Consider the following 25,660-nt stretch of genomic DNA (forward strand, 5'->3'; position numbering starts at 1 on the left):
CAAGTTTCACTTTTTGAATGGAATTACTGACATAAATCGACTTTTTGATGATATTCTAATTATATGACCAGCACCATGTATATGGCTGTATGGACCCTTTCAAGAGAGTTATATTATCAGCATCATAGTTCACATCTATGTATCAGCATCACAAGGCTTCCTTTTTAACATTCCATATGTTATCTTAATGCAGAGGAAGTAGATTGGGGCCCAAATAGAACGTTCAAGCATTGTTTTTGTTTACCTTGTTGAAAGGGTCTATAATGTGAGCATATATGGATATTGTGGCTATGGTAGGCTACTGTACAGTCCTTCTTCAACTCTCTTTATGTAAGGTCCCCCCTACTGCCCCCCCCCCCCATGTGTTTATTTACACCTTCTTGCACTAATGCAACTGTGGCAGAAGACTTTCGCTTTAGCCTACTGCTAAGTATGTGACAATAAAACTTGAAACTTGAAACTTGGTTGCTCTAGTCTAGGTTAGTTTAGGTCTGTTAGGTCTGATTGACACTTTCGAAATTAAAAAAAAAAGATAATTGTAAAAGCTGAACTGAAACACGATTGTCTGGTAGGCTATTTCTAATATATAATACAATGAATTAAGTTATGTTGCACTTCACTAGACTCTCAATCAATCTCCCACTAGCCCTCGAACCCCCCCTATCTGTGAGACCAGGCGAGACTATTTAGACGCGAGATTCCGCGAGGTTTCCGGTGTTGTGATGAATGTCCCTGGGAACATGGCGGCAAGCGTCCGCGGCCGTCCTATCCGAAGTGTCCGATTGCGAGATAAACGATGTAAATATGATCGACTAGCACTGATAAATTATGACAAAATAAAAGTTGTTGTGGTGTTTCAATTACCGAGCTGATAATTTGCGTTCAGTACGTTTTTGTTGATTTCCTTTGACAGGTCGCAATGACAGTGGAGAGGAAAACGTACCGCTGGATCTCACTAGAGGTAACAACTAGCTAGCGGGTATAGCTAGTGGCTAGCCAGATGACTGCAGGACTGAAATCAGTACAATGATTTATTTGCAGGCCACTTGTGACAGACGGATGCTTTATTCGTTGGGAGTGGTAGTCAGTTAAACGCGTTCACACAAGAAGCGTCATGTTATTCATTAATTCCCAGTCCTTTCATAGCTAGTTCTGGTTAGCTTTACTAGCTAGATCGATGCGGGCAGCTTCGCACACCCACATTACTAGACTTTTTCAGGTCTGTGTAAACCACATCAGATACTGTTGGGTGGATAGTAATTCAACGTTACATTTGTATTATTTAGTAATAATTCAAGATTTTGAATATAAATGTTATGGAACACGCAATGTATTAATGCCCACTACATTATTCTGGGGTAATGCTGACTGCTTGTTAACGCCGACCTTGTTGAATGAATTGTTTGGGTTTTGTCGAGATGTCTGCAACCGCTATCTTCGCTCGCTAAATCAACTAGCTAGTTGGCGCAGTAAATGCACTTGTCACATTGAGACACTGATGGTGATTTTGTGATTTTGAACTAGCCGTTAGCTTAAAAGCTAACGTTACAGAGAGCTTCACTATCAGAGCAACGCCCCTATCTTGTGTCAAATGCTGCATTCCGTTTGCACTGAGAAAAAATCCTTAATTTTAGTAATTTGCCATGATACCCACATTTAGTTGTATCATTATGCTTTCACTTCTTGGTTAGGCAATGAAATAACTTGGCAAGTCACTGAGACTTTGCATCCCGTCACACCAAGGAGGCTAAGAACACATTTGAAGTAACCCATGCAGGCAAACGCTTTGGCTATACTCAGGCTTGTACTAGACAAGCTAAGACGATCCATAAGATGCATTTGGTTTTCTAGTCAGGGCAAACATCATCTATATATGTTGCACGTTTTGGGACCACAACGTTAAGCCACGTTTTGTGAATACTGAATGATTTGACGCATGTTAAGATACCGAACCAGTTGTGTATCATGTTATTATCTAGCATAATTTGTGCGAATGAAGTGTATACCACAAATGCAAGGATTATGCCTGCTTTATGTAAACAAGTCTTGTCTGTCTGACATTTTTTTATGCCAGTGCCCTCCGATATCATGCGTGAAATCCTTCAGAATGTAGCCAAGCCACATGGAGTCTCTAACATGCGGAAACTAGGCCATCTGAACAATTTCATTAAGGTAAGCCATCTGAGTTCCCCCGACATAGGTCTTTTCCTGTGGTCCCATTGTACATGCTGGCTTCAAGTCAAGTTAGTTATATTTGTATAGCGCATTTAACATGCACGCAACCCAAAGCGCTCCACACATTGATACATAAGACAAAAGATGCGGACGGAGCGGCGTACCCGCCAGCGTACCCGTGACACCAAGACCTAAACAAACAAATGTAGGTATTTTCCTGTGATCCCGTTGTCCATGCTGATGGCTTGTGACAACCCATAACTTGTGAAATGTCGTCACTTCTAACTCTAGTACATATGGTGGGTAGTACACAAACCCTAGTCTAGGTTTACCAAGACAGCTGATTATGTCATGTAGAGTAGCAATGACTGGCATGCAAAGGTATCTATCTATGCAATTAATTTTATGGCCATCCTCAGAAAGGATTGCTTCTAGCAACGTGAATGGCACAGAATACAACTGCTAGCATTCGGTGCACAAACTGCTATATTGCAAGCACTGTTGAACATATGTTATTTAGTTTAATTTGGTGAAATTTCATTCATGTTTTTTACTTGGTCAAGGGCTGACAGATTAATCAATTGTTTATTGAAATGGCAATTTCTACTAATGTAATCAGCAAATTAAGAAGGCTGAAACCAATTGTACAGCTCGTGACTCATTATTTGCGAGTATTTTGGATTTAAGTGACGTGCAAACAAAGGTATAATGCGAAACCTGTTGTGTCAAGCAGTTGTTACCTCCTGAAGCAGCACAACGAACTAGCAACTTGGAAATGCACCACAGGCTGGTATGATGAATGTATAGCAAAAACAGCAAGAAAAACTAGAGCTGGTCTTGCCCAATTAGACAAGATTATGGACATTATTTCAGACTATTTCTGACTGACTATATCAGATTCAAGGAATATATTATATGGGGAATATTTTACTGAAGTTTGACTTGCAATGCAGTTGCTATATTTGTCAGAAAAAAAAAATCGTAATTAGATTTCCCAAAACCGTTTAGCCATAACCTGTTCATTGTCTGTCTAACCCTGATGACATTGCTCAGCACAGTTGTTTTAAGTTTATTGCAGCATATGATAACATTTGAATTAAAACACACTTTTTATTGAGATGAGTATGTTGGACACAAATTGTGGCAGTGGTGCTTTTGTAATCCCAGATCTTCTGTAATTCTTCAACATTAGTTGAAGAATTGGAGTTCAAAATAAGACCTGGAGCATATGAAAGTATTCATAACCAACATCTGAAATTTATAGTGACCACTGACAATTTCATCAGGCCTTTTAAAATTGCAGTTTGATTTAATCGAATAGCTTCCCATGTGTTTTGCCAAAAGATATGTTTTGTTTTTGCACGTGCTGTTTTCCTCTTCCATGTTGGTTGGATTCTAACTATACAGCATCTCACATTTCTCAGCACACAAGTTGCCAAACTCCCATTATTACACAGTATACACCACCATTACCCAAAGTTCCCATGGAACTAGGAGATATGCGCAGCACTCTCTGACTCTAGTCCAGAGCCGGGCATGTGGAGCCTCCGGAACGGCCGAGTCATCTCTGTGCACCTGATTCCCCGGTTCCCACTCTGTCTGATGGGGAGGGCGCATTAGCCCGCATCCCCTTTTAAGGGGTCCTGCCTGGAATGGGGTGACTAAATCCCCCCAGTGTCACATGTCCAGGCCACTCCCCATAGCCTACTTTTTGCTCTGACATCAGCATTGATCCAAACAACACACAAGAGTACACAGGACTGGCACGAGGGGCTGAACTCTGTACCCCGCAAGTGCCCTGTTGCCACAACAAGTCCTCAAGCCATGTCTGAGGGAGCTTTTTAAAGCCCAAAAGCACATTTCACACAGACTTTATATTGCATTTTATGATGTTCTGTGCTAAGACACACAATGGAGTCTACTGACATGTGTTTCACACTGTGTCTCAGACATGAAACGCTCGAGGAGGAATACATAGATCAGAGAGTACTGGGTTTTTTGATTAAATAATGCTCTTTGTGTTCTTGTGACACTGATTTCTGCGTTGGTGTCCCCTTAGCTTCTCTGCAGCACTGGTCACTGTGTGAAGACATTGGGGTTTACATATGAAGAAATAATTATCTGGTGAGTTTTGTCTGTCTGCTATGGCAGTTTGTCAGATGAATTATTCTTTATTTTTGTGTGGAACATGATGTCACCAGCATGGGTAAGATGTTCAAGGCCAGAGGTACCTTAAGCCCTGTGCTCTTCCTCCAATGCAAATGACTTTGGATTAAAAATAGTCGGCAGAGCCGTTTAGTCACTAATTGTGACCTAGATGTGCATTCATTTTGTTGTGGAGAAGCTTAGTATAATGCGTCAGACCAAACAAAGTGGAAAGGTTGGGTTCACTGTTCATAGACCCAGCTAGATTACATATGTATAATGGAAGACATGAACATTTTTACCTCCTATTGGTATTTCCTAAAAAGGAGTTGCATTACAAAGCTCTTAAGGAACACCTTGTCTTTATAGAACCAAAATATTGAAAATATAAACGCAATAAATGACAAACCAAAGTTGTGAAAAGCAATACACGTCTCTCTCTCTCTCTCTCTCTCTCTCTCTCTCTCTCTCTCTCTCTCTCTCTCTCTCTAGCCTGCGGCTGGCGCTCCTCAACGAGGCTAAAGAGGTGCGTGCGGCGGGCCTGCGGGCCCTGCGCTACCTCATGAGAGACAGCAGCGTGCTGCAGAGGATCCTCCGGCTGCAGGTGGACTACCTAATCTCCCGGTGAGCCCCAACAAGCTGGACCCTAGATGAAGGGTTTTGTGAATGCTCATTACTGATTCTGTTCCATTCATTCTCTTGGCTTATTTTTGCTCATTTCGCCCAGTTTCGTACGGTCAATTCAAGTAAAAAGGTCAAGAAAAAGGTAAAGATCATAATAAAAAGAAAACATAAAACACACAAGGTAAAATCATTTAAAAATAAAGAATTAGTAAACAACAACAAACAAAAAAAACAAACAAAGGCAAAAGTAGTAAAAAAAGTAATAAAAGAAAAGGCAAGGTAGAATAGAAGGGTCAGCTTGGTGTAGATTCGGTCGTTTTGTCAGAGCTTTGGCACTCTGGTGAGGGCCAGGGAGAAAGCATGTGAACGCAATCACATGGGAGCCATGGAGAATGTGTCAAACTAGATCATTGAGTTTGCAAATCTCATTAATGGTCGGCTAGTGCTTAAAATAGACTAGAGACAAGTGTCCTCTTTGATAATTCCTCAGTGCCACGGTGATGTTTTTCCCTTCCCTGTCTCCTTTCCTATCAGTGCGCGTGCATCAACGTGAAATGTGCCCAGAGTTCTTCCTTCTTTTTTTGGCTTCTGTTGGATGCTTTTGTGCTAATGTATTTAGCCATCAAGCCAATAGACCTTATTTGAATATGGTATTGAATTTCAGTCGTTATATAATTATCATCACTGGATAGTACATTGTTGTCGTGTTGCTAAATATGATTCAACTCAAGGTCATTTCTGATATCTCTATACAAACACCCTCTAGGTGCATCGATATCAAGCAGAGTAATGAGGTGGAACGGACGCAAGCTCTGCGGCTGGTCAGGAAGGTAAGGCTCTGCCCACTCTCCTCTCCATGTGCCACTGAGATGACTCTGTTTGTGCTGTGAGTTGTTGTTATTGTGACGCTCTCCTTTTTTAAACAGAGAGCTCATGTATGAGGCGCCTTCGCTGGTTATGGTGACTGTATTTTACTGTAAGCCTATTTAGGCACTGCAGAATTCTCACAATGACAAGCCTCTCTTCCTGTTGCAGCCGAGCATGTCTCAATTAAAACTGGCCTCAGGCTGCTCTGGGGAGCAGCTCATTTTGCCATTGTGCGTGTGCAGTACTGAGAGAGAGTGAGAATGTGTACATATGTGTGCGTGCCCACACATTCATATATAGCCTTGAAAGGACACAAGTCAGTTCACATTAAGGAATGGAATTTTCAGCTATATTTTGTATCATGACTCCAACTTTCCAACTCCACCCTGTGACCTCTCCTCCCCCCGCCCTGCCCCGCCCCAACCCAACCCTCTCTGCCATAGATGATCACTGTGAATGCGCTGCTTTTCCCAAACTCCGTCACCAACTCCCTGATCGCCATTGGTAATGATGGTTTGCAGGAGCGAGACCCAATGGTGCGGGCCTGCATCGCCATCGTCTGTGAGCTGGGTTGGTATTCCCCCTAAAGGAGTTCCCTTACGAAGCTTTTAGGATCATTCCGTGGCAAATCAGCAATGCTATTGCTGCACAGCCTCAGATTTTGTTTAAACCTGGTCTATATCATTAATGGGTCCCAAAACCAAGGCCTGCAAAAAATCTATGTTTAAATCCTATGTCTTCAATTTTTTTTCTGCCCTGGCTGTCTGGGAAGCAATGTTTGTGCATTAATATGACAAGTATTATTCATAGCCAGCCCAAACGGCTGGATGGGAAATAGAGATGTTCTCAGTGGAAGATATGACTAAACCAACCCTTAAAGGAGTACGGAATGTTGGGAAATTAACATTCTAAAGAATATCTGGGTTCATTGAATTCAACATAGAATTTTAGAACCTTCAATTGTTGTGGAACTTAGAATGTTCTAAAACCTACACCTTTAAGGGTTAAAAGTTTGCGAGGCATGCTCACTGCTAGCATAATTCAGTATGCTAGCATGCATTCAAGATGTTAATGGTCAAACATCACACCCAAGATATGCATTTATAGAGTGAAAATCCAAGAAAATATGAAAAGATTGGAATTGAACAAAACTATTTTACAGGTCTTCGTTTTGGGACCTAAACAAACCTTCATGTGGAAAATGTAAAAGCAATAAATGGTTCACAAAAGTTGTATAAATGTAAAAGCACCGACAGCTGTAGGAATATGTCCTCTATTTTTTTTGGTCTCATCTCCAAGTTGGAACATTTACTGCAGTGTCCCTTTGTTGTTCCACCTAAATACTTTTATAGTCAGTAGCACAAATGCGTCCAGTATTGGAATAGTGTCCCGTCTCGTCCACCCCTGTAGCCTTGAAGAACCCCGCGGTGGTCGCCCAGAGGGGCGGGCTGTGCACCATCCTGAAGAACGTCATCGATTGCCAGCTCAGCCGCATCAACGAGGCGCTCATCACCACTATCCTGCACCTCCTCAACCACCCCCACACGCGCCAGTACGTACGGTCCGATGTCGACCTGGAGGTAAGGCCCCGTTATTTAATGGCTCGATTGCACTTCTGTTAACCTTGAAACCACAGGTAGCCACACTCTCCTTGATGGTGGTTTGTTTGATAAATTATACATCCACAGAAGAATCTCAAAACTGGATCATATTTGACACTCAGACTTGATTTAGTAAATAGTGACAAGAAATAAATACAGATCTTTATTTATTTTTGTTAATGGTCAAATTATCCTCTGTTTTCCAGCAAATCCTAGCACCTTATACAGACTTCCACTACAGGCACAATCCAGACACGACCGAAGCCCAGCTCAAGTGAGTTGTCTGTGGTATTGGTGGCACATCAGCAATAATGTTTGTTGCAAGTATTTAACACTGACCTATTTTTCTCCATGTTTGTGTTTGTAGAGAGGACAAACAAGCTCGTTTTTTAGCCAGTAAAATGGCCATCGTGGCAGCCTTCCGCTCCTGGTCAGGTGAGTTACACTCAATACTGCACTAATTAGCATGTCAGTCGGCTTTGGTGTCAGTTAAACTGTTGATGATATAGATGATGATGATGATGATGGTGATGAGCATGGGGATTTGTTTTAATTCAGTTCATGTTCAAGATGTTAACAATATGTTCTTGTGTGCAGGAATCATTAACCTTTGTAAATCTGGAAACTCTGGAATACAGTCTCTAATTGGTGTACTCTGTATACCAAATATGGAAGTAAGAGTAAGTAGGCCGGTCATATACTGAAACTCTGTATGTGATATGCAATACAGTGTAACACATCTCTCTTGGTGATGAAATGGTGTACTGTACATGTATCCTTATAGTTTTGTCTTTTGCCCCCTACAGAAAGGGTTGTTGGAGGTGTTGTATGAAATTTTTCGACTTCCTGTCCCCATCGTGACCGAAGAGTTTGAAGAAGCCCTCCACAGCATTGGTGAGAGATCCTGCCTACCAGTCTCCTATCCCCCTACCAGACTCTCATCAACATTCAGTGCACTACTGAGTAGCCTTGTGTTTGGCCAGCAAAAGTCCTGATCACCTTTTCATCGGTCTCTCCTCACAGACCCCAGCAGGTTTCAGGACAGTTGGAGACTCTCGGATGGCTTTGTGGCGGCTGAGGCCAAGGTTGTTCTTCCTCATCGGGCCCGGTCCAGGTGAGGTCTCCTGCCCAAAAACAGACCGTTGATCATCTCCAATCCCACGGGGCAAGTTTAAAAACACATTTTGGTTTTGTGTTCTAGGCCTGACCTCATGGACAACTACCTAGCGTTGGTACTATCTGCTTTCATCACAAGTGGACTTCTGGAGGTATGTTATCCGTCTTCATAACGATGTTAATCAGAAGGACACATGAATGCTAATCTTGTGTTAACGAAAGTGGAACTACATTTGAGGATCCGCCTTGTGATTCAGATCCTCTCCAAATTCTAATGGCTTCCTCCTTGGTGCATGCTACACCCTTCCACCACATTTCATGAAAGTTGGTGGAGATGGTTAGCCACTGCGTTGTATGTGCAGTGTCTTTAAAATACATACAGTAATTTCCTGTGTATTAGCTGCATTGTGTATAAGCTGCAGGACAGTGTTTTATGCAAGTTAAAAGAAACAAACCCATATTAATACCATATTAACAGCCCCTGTGTATTAAACTCATAGCTGAAGAAATTTTGCAAAATCAATGTATTAGCCACAGCTAATAGTTGGGAAATTCTGCCTGCTATTTTGCATTCCATTGTGGCAAAAATTATTGTTTTTGTTTTTTGAAAGCAGTGTTGAGGACTATGGGCTCATTGAAGTAACTGTGTTTCCTATGATAGGGTCTTGTGGAGGTCATCACCAGCAGTGACGACCAGATTGCTGTGCGATCCACCATCCTCCTTGGAGAACTTCTGCACATGGTAGAGTGTCGTGTAACACCACTCAACACTCACCCCCACCAAAAGCCCTTATCCTGTCTCTAACATTGTTGAAGTGTTCCATTTAAGAAACAAGTGCTAACTTCACAGAAATGTTTGGCTCTTTTTTTTTTTAAGCACGTTTCTTTTTTTTGGTGCTTGTGTTTCCCTTAGGCCAACACAATCCTCCCTCACACGCACAGCCATCACCTGCATTGTTTACCGACCCTCATCAACATGGCTGCCTCCTCTGAAATCACCCAGGAAAAAAGACTGTGAGTCGCAGCTTACTGAGCACCAATATGGAACATTTCAAAAGACTGTTTTTTCTGTGTCGTTTAGATTATGGTTATTATACATGTCTGATCCTTTCCCTGTTTTTTAGTGGTCTAGTTAGTGCCTTAGTAGTCTGACATGTCTAGCACTGTGCTCCATCACTTGAGCCACAGCTGCAGACATTTTGCGTAACTCAAGCTATTTTCACCTCCGTAATGCGGAAGTTCATAATCTTCCAGCATCTTAACTCATGCTTAACCTTTAGTGTATTTCTGTTTGCCCAGACGTGCCAGTGCAGCGGTGAACCACCTGAAGCGTTTCCATGAGAAGAAGAGGCGAGGCCCCCGGCCCCACAGCCTGTACCTGGACCAGATCATCCGCAAGGCCGCGGCTTCACCTCACCGCAGGGAGCAGCCTGTGCGCACCCACAAGGACATCTACGCCATTAAGGTGTGTGTGTGTGTGTGTGTGTGTGTGTGTGGAAAAACAAAACACAATAAAGAAGGGAAGGGAGAAACTACTTATACTATGTGTTGTTGGTGTTGTATGGAAATGTTAGCCTGGAGATTCCAGACCCTGGTAATCTAGAAAGATTAAGGGTCTGGCCACGAATAATGTAATGGCCCAACTCGAGGGGCGGCACCAAGCGTGCATTTGAAAACCTCACTGCATGCAATTGGATAACACGATACGACCAATGTTTACTGACTGATACGGACTTAAACACAATTGGATAACACTACAACTGTCATCTGTTTAGCTCGCCTCTGGCCCGCCTATATCAGATACACCGATGTGATTGGCTCCCCGCGATACAAGTGGCAAAAGTAACATGCATCATTACTCATTGCCAGAGTGTCTCGAAGAGTGTCTTGAAGTGTTTGAGACAATTCAAATTGTGCTTTTGCGAGAACCCTGGAGTTTCCAGGGTATGGAAATGTATGGCATTGCTTATGATCTGTTAAGTGGCTTATCTCCTTAGTGTTGTCTTTTGTCTTAATGTTCTCTTCAGATGTTCCTTTCATACTATAGCAAGTCTGCACAACACACATTTAATTCCAGGCCCCCAAAACTATTGAAGATTGTTTGTCACAAATTGGTTCTTACATGCCCCCGTGCCCCATGTCTTTCCAGGACAGTGAAGAAGCACTTATGATGAACTTGAGGGATAGTCAGATCCTCAACCACAAGCAGAACCTGGAGTGGAGCTGGGTCCTGATCTCCACTATACTGAAGGTGACACACAGATATGTCTGTGACATAATATAATATGATTAAACATGATTAACATGATTAAACAATGGAAGAAAAATCTTTAGTCCCCCCCCCAGAGTTCCGTAATAAAAATTGTTTGTATAATAGATTACTTTATTAATCAGAACTTTTGACCAAACCTTTGAAACCTTTTTCCCAGTGGCCAAGCACTAACCTCAAAAACAGCAAAGATGAACAAATGCACAGGTAAGCTTGACTCACCAACTCCCTGTTGAATAATGACAAATAGTTGTTGATGAACAGACCCCTAACACAGGAAACCCTAATTGACTGAGCCGATCTCGCTCTTCTTTAGGTTTGTGCGGCGGCTGCTGTACTTCTACAAGCCCAGCAGCAAGCTGTACGCTGCCCTTGAGCTAGACCACAGCAAGGGCCGGCAGCTGACCGTGGTGGGCTGCCAGTTTGTCGAGTTTCTCATGGACTCTGAGGAGGTCAGTAGTCAGTACAAAGCAAATACTCTCAGGCCAAGTGTTTGGTGTACCCAGAGCCATATTAAGGTACCTTTTTATGGTTCTGGGTGTCCCGCCTAAAGAGAATGAATCCTTCTGTGTTTTGACCAAGTTGCTCTGAAATGAACAGTCTCCATTAGTCTGGTCTCCTCTCGTATTTCAGTTTAGGCATCTCAACCAAGTATTTTATATTTATCTATTACATTTCTCAGTTGGTTTCATGTGTAGATCTCTTCCACTGTTGCTTGGTAAGTTTGCTGATTGTCTCTATTGTGTCCATGTGTCCTCCTCAGGAAGGGCAGGCGTATCTGGAGGACCTGGTGAAGGACGTGGTGCAATGGCTCCCGTCCACCTCGGGGGCGAAGCCTGAACGCAGTCTCCAGAGCAACGGCCTGCTCAACACCCTCAGCCAGCACTACTTCCTGTTCCTGGGCACGCTGTCGTCCCAGCCGTACGGCGTCAAGGTCCTGGAGAAGTGCAGCGTCTTCCAGTGGTGAGCGCCCGTATCTTACCCAGAATCCAAAGCAGCAGCCTTTGTTTGTGCTGTTGAAGCCATGCGTGGGTTATTGTGATGCCTCTTGTTGGAAGTGATTCTAATGGCCCTTTGTTCCCTGGTGACCCCCAGCCTGCTGAACATGTGCTCCATGAAGAACCAGGACGCCATGCTGAAGCTCACCGTGGCGTCGCTGGACTACAGTCGGGAAGGCCTCCCACGGGTCATTCTCTCAAAGGTTCTCACGGCAGCCACAGATGTAAGAACTGAATAAGCCCTCAGAACCGTAATCTAAGGCAGCATTTTTTCCACTTCGGTTGCAATGTCCCCATGTCAACCTGCTTCTGAGTGACAAACTGTGTTTTTCTCTCTCTTTCTTTCTCTCTCTCTCAATTCAATTCAATTCAATTCAATTCAATTCAAGAATGCTTTATTGGCATGACAAGCTCACTTATATTGCCAAAGCAGTTATACAATAAATCTGAACACATACATGTCAGTAGATTTTCATAGGAATAAAATAAATAGGTAAAATAAAGTAAAATGTAGTGTATGATGCAGTGTGTGTGTTTGTATGTGTGGTGTGTGTGTGTGTGTGTGTGTGTGTGTGTGCGCGCGTGTGTGCGCACCTGTCTGCATGTGTCTGTGTGTGTGTGTCTGTGTGTGTATTTATTTGGTGATATAGGTCACTCATTGTCCCTCAGATTGTGGCATGTTGATATATATTGGGCAGCAAGATATGCTTTATCTCCTTCTCCTAATAATATCTTTAATTTTGATATGTCATTAAGTTCATTAAAATTTCTGATTTCTGAGTTAAATTTGTTGAAGAAAAGGTTTCTTGTTTGATTGAAGGATGTGCATTGTAGGAGGAAGTGCATCTCTGTCTCGACCTCACCTGTCATGCAGTAACCACATATTCTGTGTTCTTTTGGTTGCCATGATTTTCTGAGTCTTCCTTTTTCGATTTCCAATTTGTGGTCACTTAGCCTGTATTTGGTTAGGGTCAGTCTCTGTTTTCTATCTCTGACAGTATTAAGATATTCTGCTATTTTATATTCTCGGTTTAGGGACAGATAGCATTGTAATCTACTTTGATTTTTAGTTTCTTCTTTCCAATATTCCAAATAGGCTACTTTACATTGTTTCATAATTTGGTTTACTCTTGATTGGTTTTTGGAAAACAGTGTTGTTGTGAGACTAATCAGAGTGGGTGTGTGGTAAGGCAGTTAGTCTCTGCAACAACTGGTGTAGGGGACTTTTTTCTGGGTTCAGCTCTTGGGTTTGGAGGGCTTTAGAATGAAGGGTGTCTTGTGGGCTGGATTTAAGGTGATTCAGAAAATTGAGTGCTCTTTTGTTGATGTTAATGATTAGTGGGTATCTATCTCTATCTCTCTCTATCTCTATCTCTATCTCTATCTCTCTCTCACTCTCACTCTCACTCTCACTCTTTCTCTCTCTCTCTCTTTCTCTATTTCTCACACTCTCTTTTTCTTTCTCTATTTCTCTCTCTCTCTCTATCCTCTCCCCCTCTCGCCCTATCCTCTCCTCCAGACCTGCCGCATGTACGCCACCAAGCACCTTCGGGTGCTGCTGCGGGCCAACGTGGAGTTCTTCAGCAACTGGGGCATGGAGCTTCTGGTGACCCAGCTGCACGACCACAACAAGGCCATCTCCATGGAGGCACTAGACATACTGGACGAGGCCTGCGAGGACAAGGTGAGCGTGGGAATGAATGACCATTGCCCTCAAGGTCACCTCAAGGATAAATGGAGAACTGTGAGGGCAGCTAGGAGTCGATACAGCAAGACCGTGTGACCTCTGTTTTCCATCTTCGGCATGATAATGAGAAGCTGATGAGAGGCTCAGTTCTCAGGCTGTCCGAGTGCCAGCTAAATGCAACCCATTAGTTCCGAATTCTATTTAGTCATGAAGTGCTTTTGTTTAAAGAGATACAGAGGACAGTTAACCCATTGAGCTAGATACAATTCTGCTTATTGTAAATGTAATGTAATTGAACTTGTAACCGACCTAACAATGACCTTAGCTTGAGTTTCTGGAAGACATGGGAATGCTTTTGCTTGTCCTTATGGTGTCATATTCCCTGTGCTGACTAATGCTGATTTGGATGCTTTCAAGGCTAATCTGCACACACTTATCCAAATGAAGCCAGCACTTTCTCACCTTGGAGACAAAGGAATCCTATTACTGTTAAGGTGAGTGGACACTGAAGGGCAGGAAACCCTCATCACACATCATTGTAGCTATGTTTAGGTATTTGTGGTTATTATCAAAGTCAATAATGCAACTCATAATCAAAATCAATCTACATAGAAACAGCAGTAAGATCCATCTGTAAAAGCAGTGAGATCATGATTTGAGAGAGTCATGCGTTTCAACAGCACCCTCTCCTTTGTTTTTTTTGTCCTTCAAGATTCCTGTCGATACCCAAGGGATTTTCCTACCTTAACGAGAGGGGTTATGTTTCCAAACAGTTGGAGAGATGGCAGAGAGTAAGTCATTGATACTAGTGGCCACTATTTCGTCATTGGGAATGTGTGACCGTTACTGTATTTCAGTGGCTGACTTTAGAAGACATCATTGTGCTTTGAAAGTAGTGTGATCTATTTTCTCTGTTGCAGGAATATAACCTTAAGTATGTGGACCTGATCGAAGAGCAACTGAACGAAGCACTCACGACGTACCGCAAGCCTGTAGATGGGGATAACTATGTGCGACGTAGCAACCAAAGGTCAGAGCGATGACCCCCTGAGCAGCTGCTCTTGGCTTACTTGCTCAGCTGCATAATTTGATTTTGATTTGCATGTGAACCATAACTGTTTGCTTTTGACAGGTTACAAAGACCAAATGTATATATTCCTGTGCACCTGTATGGCCAGCTTGTGCATGATAAGACTGGCTGCCACCTTATCGAAGCTCAGGTAAAAGCCCTTCTCTTTTATATGGCTTTAAAGATAAATTCCATAATATTATATATGGATATGATTCATGGATGCATATTTTTTTTAATGTAGTGTTGTACACTAATGTATGATATAATGGCATATTAATGATGTTCTTGTACTGTATACTATACTTTACTCATATATTATATATTACATTGCACCATATTTCCATTGTTAAGGATTTGTGTGTTTTGCGCTGTGCTGTTCTCTAGAATGTTGTTCCTGACCTGAGTTACACTGTGCGCTCTCCAGTGCTGGACAAGTGGGAGGGCCTCAAACAGCTCAAGGCAGCGCTGTGGGCTTTGGTGAGTTCAAACTTTTTTTTTAGTTGAAATGATTTATAGACATATAATTAAAGTAAATCATATTTTAAATACATGCTTCACATTGCTTTTTATTTATCTATGTTATATATTCTTTTCAGTATGTTTAAGTGTCAAAATGTGTGGTCTTTTAGGTATATTCAACATACATTATGTTGAATGATTTAATGTTTAAAATGTCTTTCCTCTGCAGGGTAATATTGGTTCCTCAAATTGGGGTCTGAATCTTCTCCAAGAGGAGGGTGTGATTCCAGACATTGTAGCTCTGGCGCAGCACTGTGAGGTCTTATCCATCCGAGGGTAAGTAGCATCCTCTCTTCCTGAGCCTGGCCTTGTGTGCTGCGGGATTTTCCTTTTTGTAGGATTATTAAAAGATAATCTTCAGCCTTAACCATTCGTCCTGTTCTCTGTCTGTCTGCCTGCCTGCCTATCTCTCTGTCTGTCTGTCTCTCTCTCTGCCTGTTTGTCTGTCTGCCTGTTTGCCTGTTTGTCTGTCTGCCTGTTTGTCTGTCTGTCTGTCTGTCTGTCTGTTTGTCTCTCTGCCTGCCTGCCTGCCTGTCTGTCTGTCTGTCTGTCTGTCTGTTTGTCTCTCTGCCTGCCTGCCTGCCTGTCTCCCTGCCTGTCTCCCTGCCTGTCTCCCTGCCTGTCTCCCTGCCTGTCTCCCTGCCTGTCTCCCTGCCTGTCTCCCTGCCTGTCTCCCTGTTTGTCTGTCTGCCTGTTTGTCTGTCTGCCTGTTTGTCTGTCTCTCTGCCTGCCTGCTTGTCTGTCTGCCTGCCTGCCTGTCTGTCTATCTATCGTTCCCTCCGTGCAGGACGTGTCTGTACGTGCTGGGGCTGATCAGTAAGACGAAGCAGGGCTGTGACGTGCTGAAACAGCAGGGCTGGGACGCGGTGCGGCACAGCCGCCGGCAGGCCTGGCCAATAGCCCCGGACGAGGTGGAGCAGCCGCTGGCCACCGAGCTGTCGTCGGTCCCCAGCACGCTCAGCCTCAACTCCGAGTCCACCAGCTCCCGGCACAACAGCGAGAGCGAGTCACAGCCCAGTGAGTGCCCACAAACAGTGGACAATGGTCACGTACAATGTCTGAGACAGTCTTTGTCTACATTTATATGTCTCTGTCCATTACCTGCTAATGATCATTTCTCAATGTCGTTAAGTCAGCTAGCTGTTTTGGATGGCACAAAAACACAGGATAGATACATAGACATTTTATTCAAATTCATTTGTCCAGTAGCTCACACAATTTGTATTAGCAGCAAGTTAGCAAAAGAGGGATATTGGGCATTATGGTCAAATTCACCATAAATAGATAGTGCTTTTACTTTGTGCATTTAAGCGTATCCCTACTTAGTGGAAAGGAGATGACTCCCTGCCTGTTGTCCCATAGGTCTTTTCTACCTGGAGGATGACCGGTGCGAAGGCCTGACGTTCGCCGAGGAGCACTGCCAGCACGTGCGCTCTAAGCCCAAAGACCGCAGCCGCTTCACCCTGCTGGGCTCCAGCCGCCTCATGCCCCGCGGCTTCCTCACCTCGCTCTCGCTGGCCGGCAAGAAGCCGCGCAGCACCAGCGACCCCAAGAGCCTCAGCGGCCGACACCACGAGGAGCAGATGCCCGGTGGCGGTGGCGGCCGGCGAGTCCGCACCGTCACCGAGCCTTCCTCGCTCTCCTACAGCCCCTCGTCCGAAGTGTTCTTCAACGGGGTCAGCCACCCGCCGCGCAGCCCCACCGTCAGCCTGGAGACGTCGTTCCTGGGCAACCGCGTGGTGGGGACGGCAGTGGCCCAGTCTGGAGGCGGTGGGGGGGGTGGTGGTGTTGGAGGGAGCAGCTCCAGCGTCTGTGAGATCGAGGTGTCTCTGCCCAAGAGCACCGGGGCCGGGCCTGGTCCGGGGGCCGAGGCGGCAGGGGGGGGCAGCGGCGAGAGGGACCCGAGCACTGTCCAGCAGCGGGAGCGCCTGGCCTCAAGCGACGGCCCGTCCTGCCTGACCTCGGGCGGCCCCACCTTCAAGAGCCGCAGCCAGAGCTTCAACACGGACACCACCACCAGCGGCATCAGCTCCATGAGCTCCAGCCCTTCCCGCGAGACGGCTGGGGGCACCGCCGTCACCCCCGGGGCCACGGGCTCCTCCGTCACGGACTCCACCGCCTCCTCCTCCGCCTCCACCACAGTGGAGGCCACCAACGACACCGACTGCGCCAGCCTGGACACGGTGGCCGGCGGCAAGCCGGTCAAGACGGTGGGCTCGCTCACCCCCCCGCCTCAATCCAACCACATGCCGCTGTCCAAGGCCAGCTCGGTGTCACTGGTGCCGCCGGGCTCGGCCCACACGCTTCCCCGCCGGGCACAGTCGCTCAAGTCGCCCTCGGTGGCGGCCGTCAGGGGCCTGATGGACTATAGCTACATCTACACGAGCCCGCGCGACGCGCTGGGCTACGCCACGCTCAAGCGGCTGCAGCAGCAGCGCATCCACCCCTCACTTTCCCACAGCGAGGCGCTCGCCTCGCCCGCTAAAGACGTGCTCTTCACCGACGCCATCACCATGAAGACGGGCAGCCTGGACTCCAGACTCACCTCACGCAGGTAAGGAGGCAGCTGGACTGGCAGCACAGAGGAGTGCAAATCTGCATGGAATCCTGAGTGGAATCGTGGAAGTTATTTTCACTGACCGCAAGTTTGAAAGGCATTGCATTGCGACAGTTGCATTCTTGCTACAGATTGAGTTATAATGAATATTAACGGTTGCTTAAGTTTAATTTGCTGTTGACATGTTTACTTTCTGTCTCTCTGTCTGAAGTTTCCATAGGTCTTGTCTTGTCTTTGTAATGATTGTAGTTGACCAGCATGAGGTAGATGGTAGCTTGTTGTTCTTACTGACCTGTGACAATGACGCCTTTACAAATCTTATTTACTCTCATTTCAAAAGGGACAGCCCTCCAGTCATTGAGAGCGTGAGGAATGCATCTGCAATATATGTTGTTGTTTCTCAGTGCCTTCCCTGAATCAGTTGAAATCAGTCTAACTCTTGACTTTTGTGGTAGACCCTAGTTGTAGGACGTGTTCATCTGTGGCCTTGTATTTGCTGGTTCTCCAGGTACTACCACACGCTGCACTACTCAGTCCAGCACTCGCTTCAGCAGTCGTTCCACTACTCGCACCACTTCTCTCTCCACCACTCGTTCCACAACACACTCCACAACCCGCTCCACCACCTGCACCAACACCACCACCCGCACCTCCACTACCACCCGCACCTCCACCACCACCACCACCCACCACTCCTCCACCCGCAACACCACCTGCCCCCGCAACACACAAAGCGCCACAGCTGCTCGGGCTACATCCCCACGGGCTACCAGCGCAGGGTGTCCCGCCACCTGCTCCCACGGTGCGTGTTCATCGCCTCTTTGGTCTCCTCCCGTAGGCTAGGCGCTAACGCACCCAGTAGAGGCCCAGCTAGAAGAGCTCTTCCAGGGCTTTAATCGCACTGCTGTAATCTGCTGCTTCTTCAGGTACTCGTCCCATGAAAAGCGCCACAGCTGCTCAGGCTACTTACCTGTGGGGGGCAACCGCAGGGTGTCCGACACCTTTCTCCCACGGTGGGTTGATGCCTCCTCCCTGCCCCTGTAGAGGATTGTAAGCCCACCGCTTAGCGGCAGTGTGCGGATATTTTGTGGAAGTACTACAGAACGTCCAGTGCCACAGTTCCCTTCCTTAGACACCACGTACAGTGTCGTGCCTCTCCCTCAGACTGAGCTACGCCATTAGACTAGCTAATAGTACAGCCTAGTTTGGTGCTGCTTGATGATTGTGTTTGTCACTTTTTTGATGGGTGTGGTCTTTCTAGTGAGATGCTGTTTAATTATATAGTTTTTCAAGTTTGATTAGTAAGGTCTAGTCTGACGATGACTTGGTAAGTATGACCATCATTCCAGGCAGCTCATTTGGTGTTTGTGCATTAGGAATAATAGCTCCTCTTTTTTTAAAGCTTTGTGGTGTATTTTGAGTTGAGATGCAGTGCCATGTCTTTGGTAGTTGTTTATTCTGTTTTCTTCTGTGTTCTGTTGGTCACAGTGTTGGACTAGCTTCCCCCATCAGCCCAGCCCTGAGGCAGACTTGTACAAATCCGGCTTCAGAAAGTAGAAGTCCTCCCATGTATTGCTTCTGCAGTGTGCACTTACCACAGGCGATTTCACAAATCTGGAGCTGATCTACCCATAGGTATTAGAAAGCTAGATACCGCATTGGGCCCCAGAGTGTACGGAAATGCTGCCGCCATCTTGGTGGGGGCAACAATCACTGGAGGCCGATGGAGAAGCATGTGACTGATTGGAAATCAGACAGGTGTCTCTGATTGCCGGCAAGTGTTGCCCATAGATAGAGAGTAAAGGCATTGCCCCCAGCAATATGGCGGCCACGTTGACGTATGCCACCTAATAGAACTCAACGGACAATGCGGCATCTAGCTTTCTAATATCTATGGATCTACCTGCCTGCGGAGATGTGCTGATGTAAATCAGCTGATTTTGTGAATGGTTGAAACAAATATGTTACAGGACAGGGTTTTACTTCCTGAAGCCAGACTTGTACACCTCTGCCCTGAGCTCCAGTGTGTGCTGCTCCTCACCGTCTGTGTGTGTCTGACGTTCTCCAGGTTCCTCAAGGCTCTGAGCTTCGCCTCCCTGGACAAGGAGGACCTCCTGAGCCCCATCAACCACGCCACGCTGCAGCGCTCCTCCTCCGTGCGCTCCATGGTGTCCAGCGCCACCTACGGCTGCTCCGACGACTACGTAGGCCTGGCGCTGCCCGTGGACATCAACGACATTTTCCAGGTAACGTCCAATCCGCAGGGGGAACATGACCGCGTGGGTTTTACCATGTCTACAACCAGATGTGGCATGGAGCCCGGTAGACTGATGCATGCTAGGTCTGGAGACATCCAGTATTTTTCATAATTCTACTTCTAATCCTACCATGAGTGATTTGGGACACACAGCTCAGATTACCTGCTTTCCTGGCTGTGTTTCAGCATTGCTTTTATCTACTCTGCAATATATTTGCGGTCCCAGCCTTAAGAGGCTTACAACAATTCATCACTGGCAGGTGAAAGGGATTCAGTTTCATTTTATGATGTGCTTGTGTTTCCTTTTTTGCAGATTAAAGAGACCTCATACTTCCAGAAACGAACAAGTCCAACAGCTGGGGAGAAAGTGGCTAAATTCTTTGGGGAGTCAGATGGTAATGCTTTTAAACAATCTCATTTGTCATTTTTACATACATAATAAAAATGTGAGCTAACATAATTGGAATTGAAGATAAATAACAAGGACTTGACCGTCTTCCCTATCAGGCTTCGTCTCTGGCCCTGCCCTGAAGACGCAGTTCAGCATCACCGAGCTGCTGGCCAGACAGGACAGCACAGGCCAGCAGGGGGAGCCAGAGACCGGGGGAGGCCCTGAGGAGACAGGCCTGCAGGAGCACAGCGAGGACAACTGCCTCTACTGCGTGGGCCTGGTGGTGCTGGGCTGCAACGCCGGCAGCAACCACCTCAACTCCACACACAACCGCAACGGTGAGTCGAGTTTATTTATAGAGTGCATTTCATACACAGAGGTCATTCAATTTGCTTTACATAAACAAAAGCAAACAGTAATAACAAATGAAAGCATTGAAGGGCAATTGTCAAAGAGAAGTAGCCTGGAGATTCCAGACCCTGGTAATCTAGAAAGATCTCAACTCGAGGGGCGGCATCAAGCGTGCATTTGAAAATGTCATACGACTATACGACCAATGTTTACTGACTGTTTCCGGACTTCAACGCAATTGGATAACACTACGACTTCCATCTGTTTAGCTCGCCTTTGGTCCGCCTATATCAGATACACCGATGTGATTGGCTCCCCGCGATACAAGTGGCAAAAGTAACGTGCATCATTACTCATTGCCAGAGTGTCTCGCAGAGACTATTCAAATTGGGCTCTTGTAAGAAAGAGAAGGGCAATAGTCAAAGTCCACATCATCGGAGAAGGGTCGCGCTGAGCGGCTTTGTGAAGGAGATGAATTAGTTTGATACATGGATTGCTTTTGATTTGCTTTTATTTTGATTCCACTGATGAGGACGCTGCGCATCTCTTCAGGCAGTGGAGTTTTTTTTTTTAACTGTAGGAGGTTGTTTTAAATATATTACCTGTATTACCTAAGCTGATGAAGGTCTGTGGGCCAAAATGTTTTTCATAATAAATGTTAATATTGCAAGTGAACCAGACATCAGGAGTTTCTCAGTTAGGTCTATTTTGTCTCATTCTCCCATCAGAAGGCAGTGACAACCAGTACCCTCCATGGGTTGGGTCAACCAGCCACAACCACCTGGAGGTGGTGCCCCAGTCCAAGTACTCGGGCGTGTCAGGCTGCAGTGACGCGGTGTCCAGCGGCTCGGTCAACAGTAGCACCCCCAGCACAGTCCTCGTCCTGGGTAAGAGGGGCTTTTTTTTTTTTTTTTTTTCAGATTTTATTTGATTCATTGGTTAGGTTGAACTTTGGCTATGTCTGCAGTGGTTGGAGGGGGGAAAAAGCTTGCTTGATTCTGACGGGCCCAAACATTGACATCAGCTGAAAGCTCGTATGCCCACTAGGGGGTGTCTGCACTTCAAATCAGTTCCTAAAATGATATAACATTTTTTTTTTGTATGTCTGGAAGGTTATCGCCACATCTCTGACCATCTGGGCCATCTGTCTTGTCATATTCAAACCATCTGAACTTGTGTAATCATCTAAACTTAAGTAATCAATGCTGGACATGGGGGCAAAGGCCCATACTTGCATGTTCATGTGATCAGCTCATGGTCTGCAAAATAAGCGTGCAGATACTCGACACAGATCAGAGAGCACACACAAATGTATGTATTTAGTAAATATGGTGTAGGTAAACAGAGTAAATGTACAAATGGGTTGCACTCTGTGCATACAAAAATGTGCTATATAAATAAAAGTGACTTGACCTAATAATGACCTCTTCTTTCACCTTTGTGCCCCATTAGGTTGCAAGACCATGTCTGAGGACAGCCCGGCATCCAGAGTGCTCCTCAGGAAGGAGGTGCTGCGGTTGGTGGTCAACCTCAGCTCTTCCGTTGGCACCAAGGGCCATGAAACAGGCCTCCTCACGTAAGCCAGAAAGAGTGTGTGCGTGTGTGTGTGCCTAAAAAGTAGAATTGTGCTTTCGCTCCATGATTTTGAGTTCTAGAGTGTGACTAATACCATCACCCTCACCTTTTAACCAGAGGTCTATCTCTTCTGCCCTCTCCGCAGGATAAAAGAGAAGTTCCCCCACGCATTTGATGACATCTGCCTGTACTCGGAGGTGTCCTACCTGCTGGCCCACTGCATGTTCCGACTGCCCTCCCGCCGCTTCATCCAGGAGCTTTTCCAGGACGTGCAGTTCAGCCCCGTAAGTCTCTCTCCCCGTAAGCCTACTCCACTGAATTTCTCTTCTTAGTGTTCTCACAATAAACCAGAAACGATATCTGACCCTACTACTGAATGCAAGTAGAAAGTCATTTGAACACACATCGTGGATATTTTTCTGTCCTCAGCGTTTCTAGAGGGGTTTCATTCAGTTTATTCAGCTTAGTGCAGTTGTTGTTGCATCTGTTTGTTCATTTTCCTCTCTTCCCCTCTTTTTTTTTTTCAAAAAGATGTATGATGAAGCTGACACCATCTTGTCGATGCCACCAAAGAAGGAGGAAGGAGAGTTTGCTGCTGTGTCCTGATCCTCCCGTAGAAGCGTAGCAACACCCCAACCTCCCTCCACACACACACACACACACACACACACACACACACACACACACAAGCCCCTCATGCTCGAGAGATACCTCTCACACACACACTTCTCATCCTCCTCCACACATCCCCACTCACACGCAGAGAAACAAAGGAAGCCAGAAAGAGTGCATAGAGAGAGAAGCTGGAGGACAGGAGCGAGTTGATGGGAAGAGGACAGACGAGTGTGCTGGTGGAGGAAGAAGGGATATGGAGGAGTGAGATGGAAAGATGGAGAGAATTACGTATCTCACTCTGTGTGCGGCATGGAGGAGGAGTGGAGGAGGGCATGGATCATGGCTGCAGTCAGAAACACAGGAAAACCCAAACCATAACAGCAAATCAGACAAAACTTAGTGTTCTTTTCGGTTGCTGTCAAAACAAAAATAGACGTTTACCAAATATTATGGCTGGAGCCAGTTGAGCAACGAACACAAATTCAAATGACTAACTGTAAACCTGAACAAACCAATTCAGCATTACTGCGACAGTAAAGAACAGGTTTTTTTTTGTAAATTCTACCTGCAATGAAGGACAACATTCTCAAAAGGATCCGAATATCGACACGGTTGCTAAAGAACTTCAAGCCTGTCAGTATTCTCTTAACACTACAGAAAACTAGAGGTGTCCTCAACTGGAACAAGCATTACAGGACAGGGTCCCCCTCAGTTTCATGACAAACAATCATATGACGACTTGATGGATTTTATCTTTCAAAACCTTCAGTCAAAGGACTGAAATCACACAACAGCAGCTGTTGTTTTATCTTATTTATTGTGTATTTTTTTCATAGTTTATGGTGCATTTTTTTAATTATTACAACCTTCAAAACATCGAGCATCCATCATGTTTTGCCACTGTTCCTCAATGGGACACTCGGTCTTTAGCCATGTCATTTCTCTTTCTAATTCCTTCTTTTTTTCTGGAGAGAGCTGTTTATTATTATTATTATTATTATTATTATTATTATTATTATTATTATTATTTCAGTTTCAGCTGTAGGCGTTGGTACTTTCTTCAGTTTGGAGCTTCCATGAAGGCAAGTTTTTTTTGTCATCATGCACAACCCAGCTGCATTTCACCCACTAAATGTTCAACCAGTCAAAGGAAGACGCATGTCCCTGGCTATGCGCTGTGTGCTGTTAGACCTGTTAGAGCAAACAGACCCTGTCCCTGCAGCTTGTTTGAGCCCAAGAGGTGAGAATCTCACAGGTATTTTGCACATGGGCATATGAACTAGCAATATGACATTGAGACAAAAGAAAAAGCTGAAAGGATTTTTTTTTTTTTGTCCCTTGCTTTTTCTTGCTTCTGTATGCCAACAACAGGAATAAATCGAAGAGTTGAGGAGAGATAGATCCTGTAAGAAGTTTTTTTTTTATTCTTTTTTTTCCTTGCGAAGACGTGTCATTCCACCAGAGCAAGTCAATGCAAGGGGTCCTTTATTTTGAAAAAATAAATAAATACTATTTGCTAAAATACTACGTAGGACCTACTACGTACATCACTGAAGGGACATCATATCTTCTTTCTTCAAGATTCGGCAAAAATCAAATGGTTGCCATGTCATCCTCTATAATCCTGAAGCCAAATAAGTATGGTTACTGTGGTTTTAATATATACTTTTGTCCGTGAGATCATCACTAGTGTACCTCTTCCCTACGCCTCAGATCCAAGGGGCTGTATGTCAGACCTGAACTAACTCCTTACTCCATACAAACAATGAAAAACAGTTGAAAACATGTTTTTGTTTTCTGACCAACTCATGATGTAACTTGTGCAGCGTGTGTGTGCAGAATTAGACCATGTATTGAACAACCCTATGTTGACTTCACCGTTTCCTTGCACAACTGCTCTGACACTTTTGTTTTACATTCACTCTCTCAAATGTTTACAATAGTCTTAACTTTCTATTTAAGAAATATCAACACAGCAAGGAGCTCCTTTTATGCCTGGTCACTTTATTAATCAACAAGGTCGGTTGTGTACTTTCTGAAGAACCATTCTATATCCAGAATTTGTCAGATCTTTTATTTATGATTAAGTAAATCTTTAAAGCACTGGTAACATAAAGAGTTGTAATGTTAGTAGATGTGCAGACTACAACAGACATACAATACATTTCTCCTTGCAGCATCTTTCATACAGCATACTCTCAGCATTGTATACTAAGCTTTTCAAGGAACATGCATGACAAACTACACTCACTGTTATCCATTGCTATATGTCAACCGTACACGTCTAAATCCGCTTTTCCCCAGATTTCAACATTAGCGTATTTCATGAAAGGTGGAAATAATTGTGTAAGAGTACAAGTAAGATGCCTAGGGTGGAGTTTGTGGGGGGCAATTGAACTTCCTTCCTCCCTCCCTCCCTCCACCCTGTTTCTTGTCATTGTTTTTGTTTAATATGCTGCTACTTGTCTGGATTTGTAGAGATTACTTGCGGATCACTTAAATCTTTTGACTGAGTTGATCAATGTTGTGTATGTGTACCAGAGGTGAGTGAATGAGAGAGCGAACGAGCGAGAAAGAGACCAGAAAAGACAGAATATTTATATTTTTCCTTAAGATAATATTGCAAGTATAATTTAAAATACTTTTTTCTTGTTTTGGGTTTTTCCCCATTTTTCCTTTTTGGCTGAATTTGTGACTCCCTTGTGTATAATGTGTACAGTATGTTTTAGGTGCTGTTGACCTTGACAAACATACAATCAAAGGGATATATTATTAAAAAAGGAAAAAAAGACAATGGCGAATGGTTTGAATTATTTCCAAAAAAACTGGTCTTGAGTATAT

At 44.8% G+C, this 25,660-nt stretch overlaps 1 protein-coding gene across 1 annotated transcript; it reads left to right on the forward strand.

Moving 5' to 3' along the window:
- The first annotated feature begins 720 nt into the window (after window positions 1-720).
- rictora (RPTOR independent companion of MTOR, complex 2 a) lies at window positions 721-25,613 on the forward strand. Its single transcript, XM_042102451.1, has 38 exons — window positions 721-798; window positions 914-961; window positions 2,075-2,172; window positions 4,235-4,299; window positions 4,813-4,944; window positions 5,711-5,774; window positions 6,255-6,381; window positions 7,222-7,391; window positions 7,619-7,686; window positions 7,780-7,847; window positions 8,010-8,092; window positions 8,219-8,306; window positions 8,436-8,526; window positions 8,614-8,680; window positions 9,190-9,270; window positions 9,442-9,542; window positions 9,828-9,993; window positions 10,678-10,779; window positions 10,958-11,004; window positions 11,114-11,249; window positions 11,561-11,760; window positions 11,893-12,019; window positions 13,315-13,479; window positions 13,900-13,976; window positions 14,195-14,273; window positions 14,403-14,512; window positions 14,615-14,702; window positions 14,939-15,031; window positions 15,243-15,349; window positions 15,861-16,090; window positions 16,436-17,627; window positions 19,699-19,876; window positions 20,201-20,282; window positions 20,395-20,616; window positions 21,358-21,516; window positions 22,082-22,205; window positions 22,350-22,488; window positions 22,736-25,613. Exons 1-38 carry the CDS (start codon window positions 723-725, stop codon window positions 22,808-22,810), a joined length of 5,325 nt encoding a protein of 1,774 aa, XP_041958385.1. The 5' UTR covers window positions 721-722; the 3' UTR covers window positions 22,811-25,613.
- Window positions 25,614-25,660: the final 47 nt, after the last annotated feature.

This window comes from Alosa sapidissima, chromosome 8 (assembly GCF_018492685.1).
Source record: "Alosa sapidissima isolate fAloSap1 chromosome 8, fAloSap1.pri, whole genome shotgun sequence".
NCBI lineage: Eukaryota > Metazoa > Chordata > Actinopteri > Clupeiformes > Clupeidae > Alosa > Alosa sapidissima.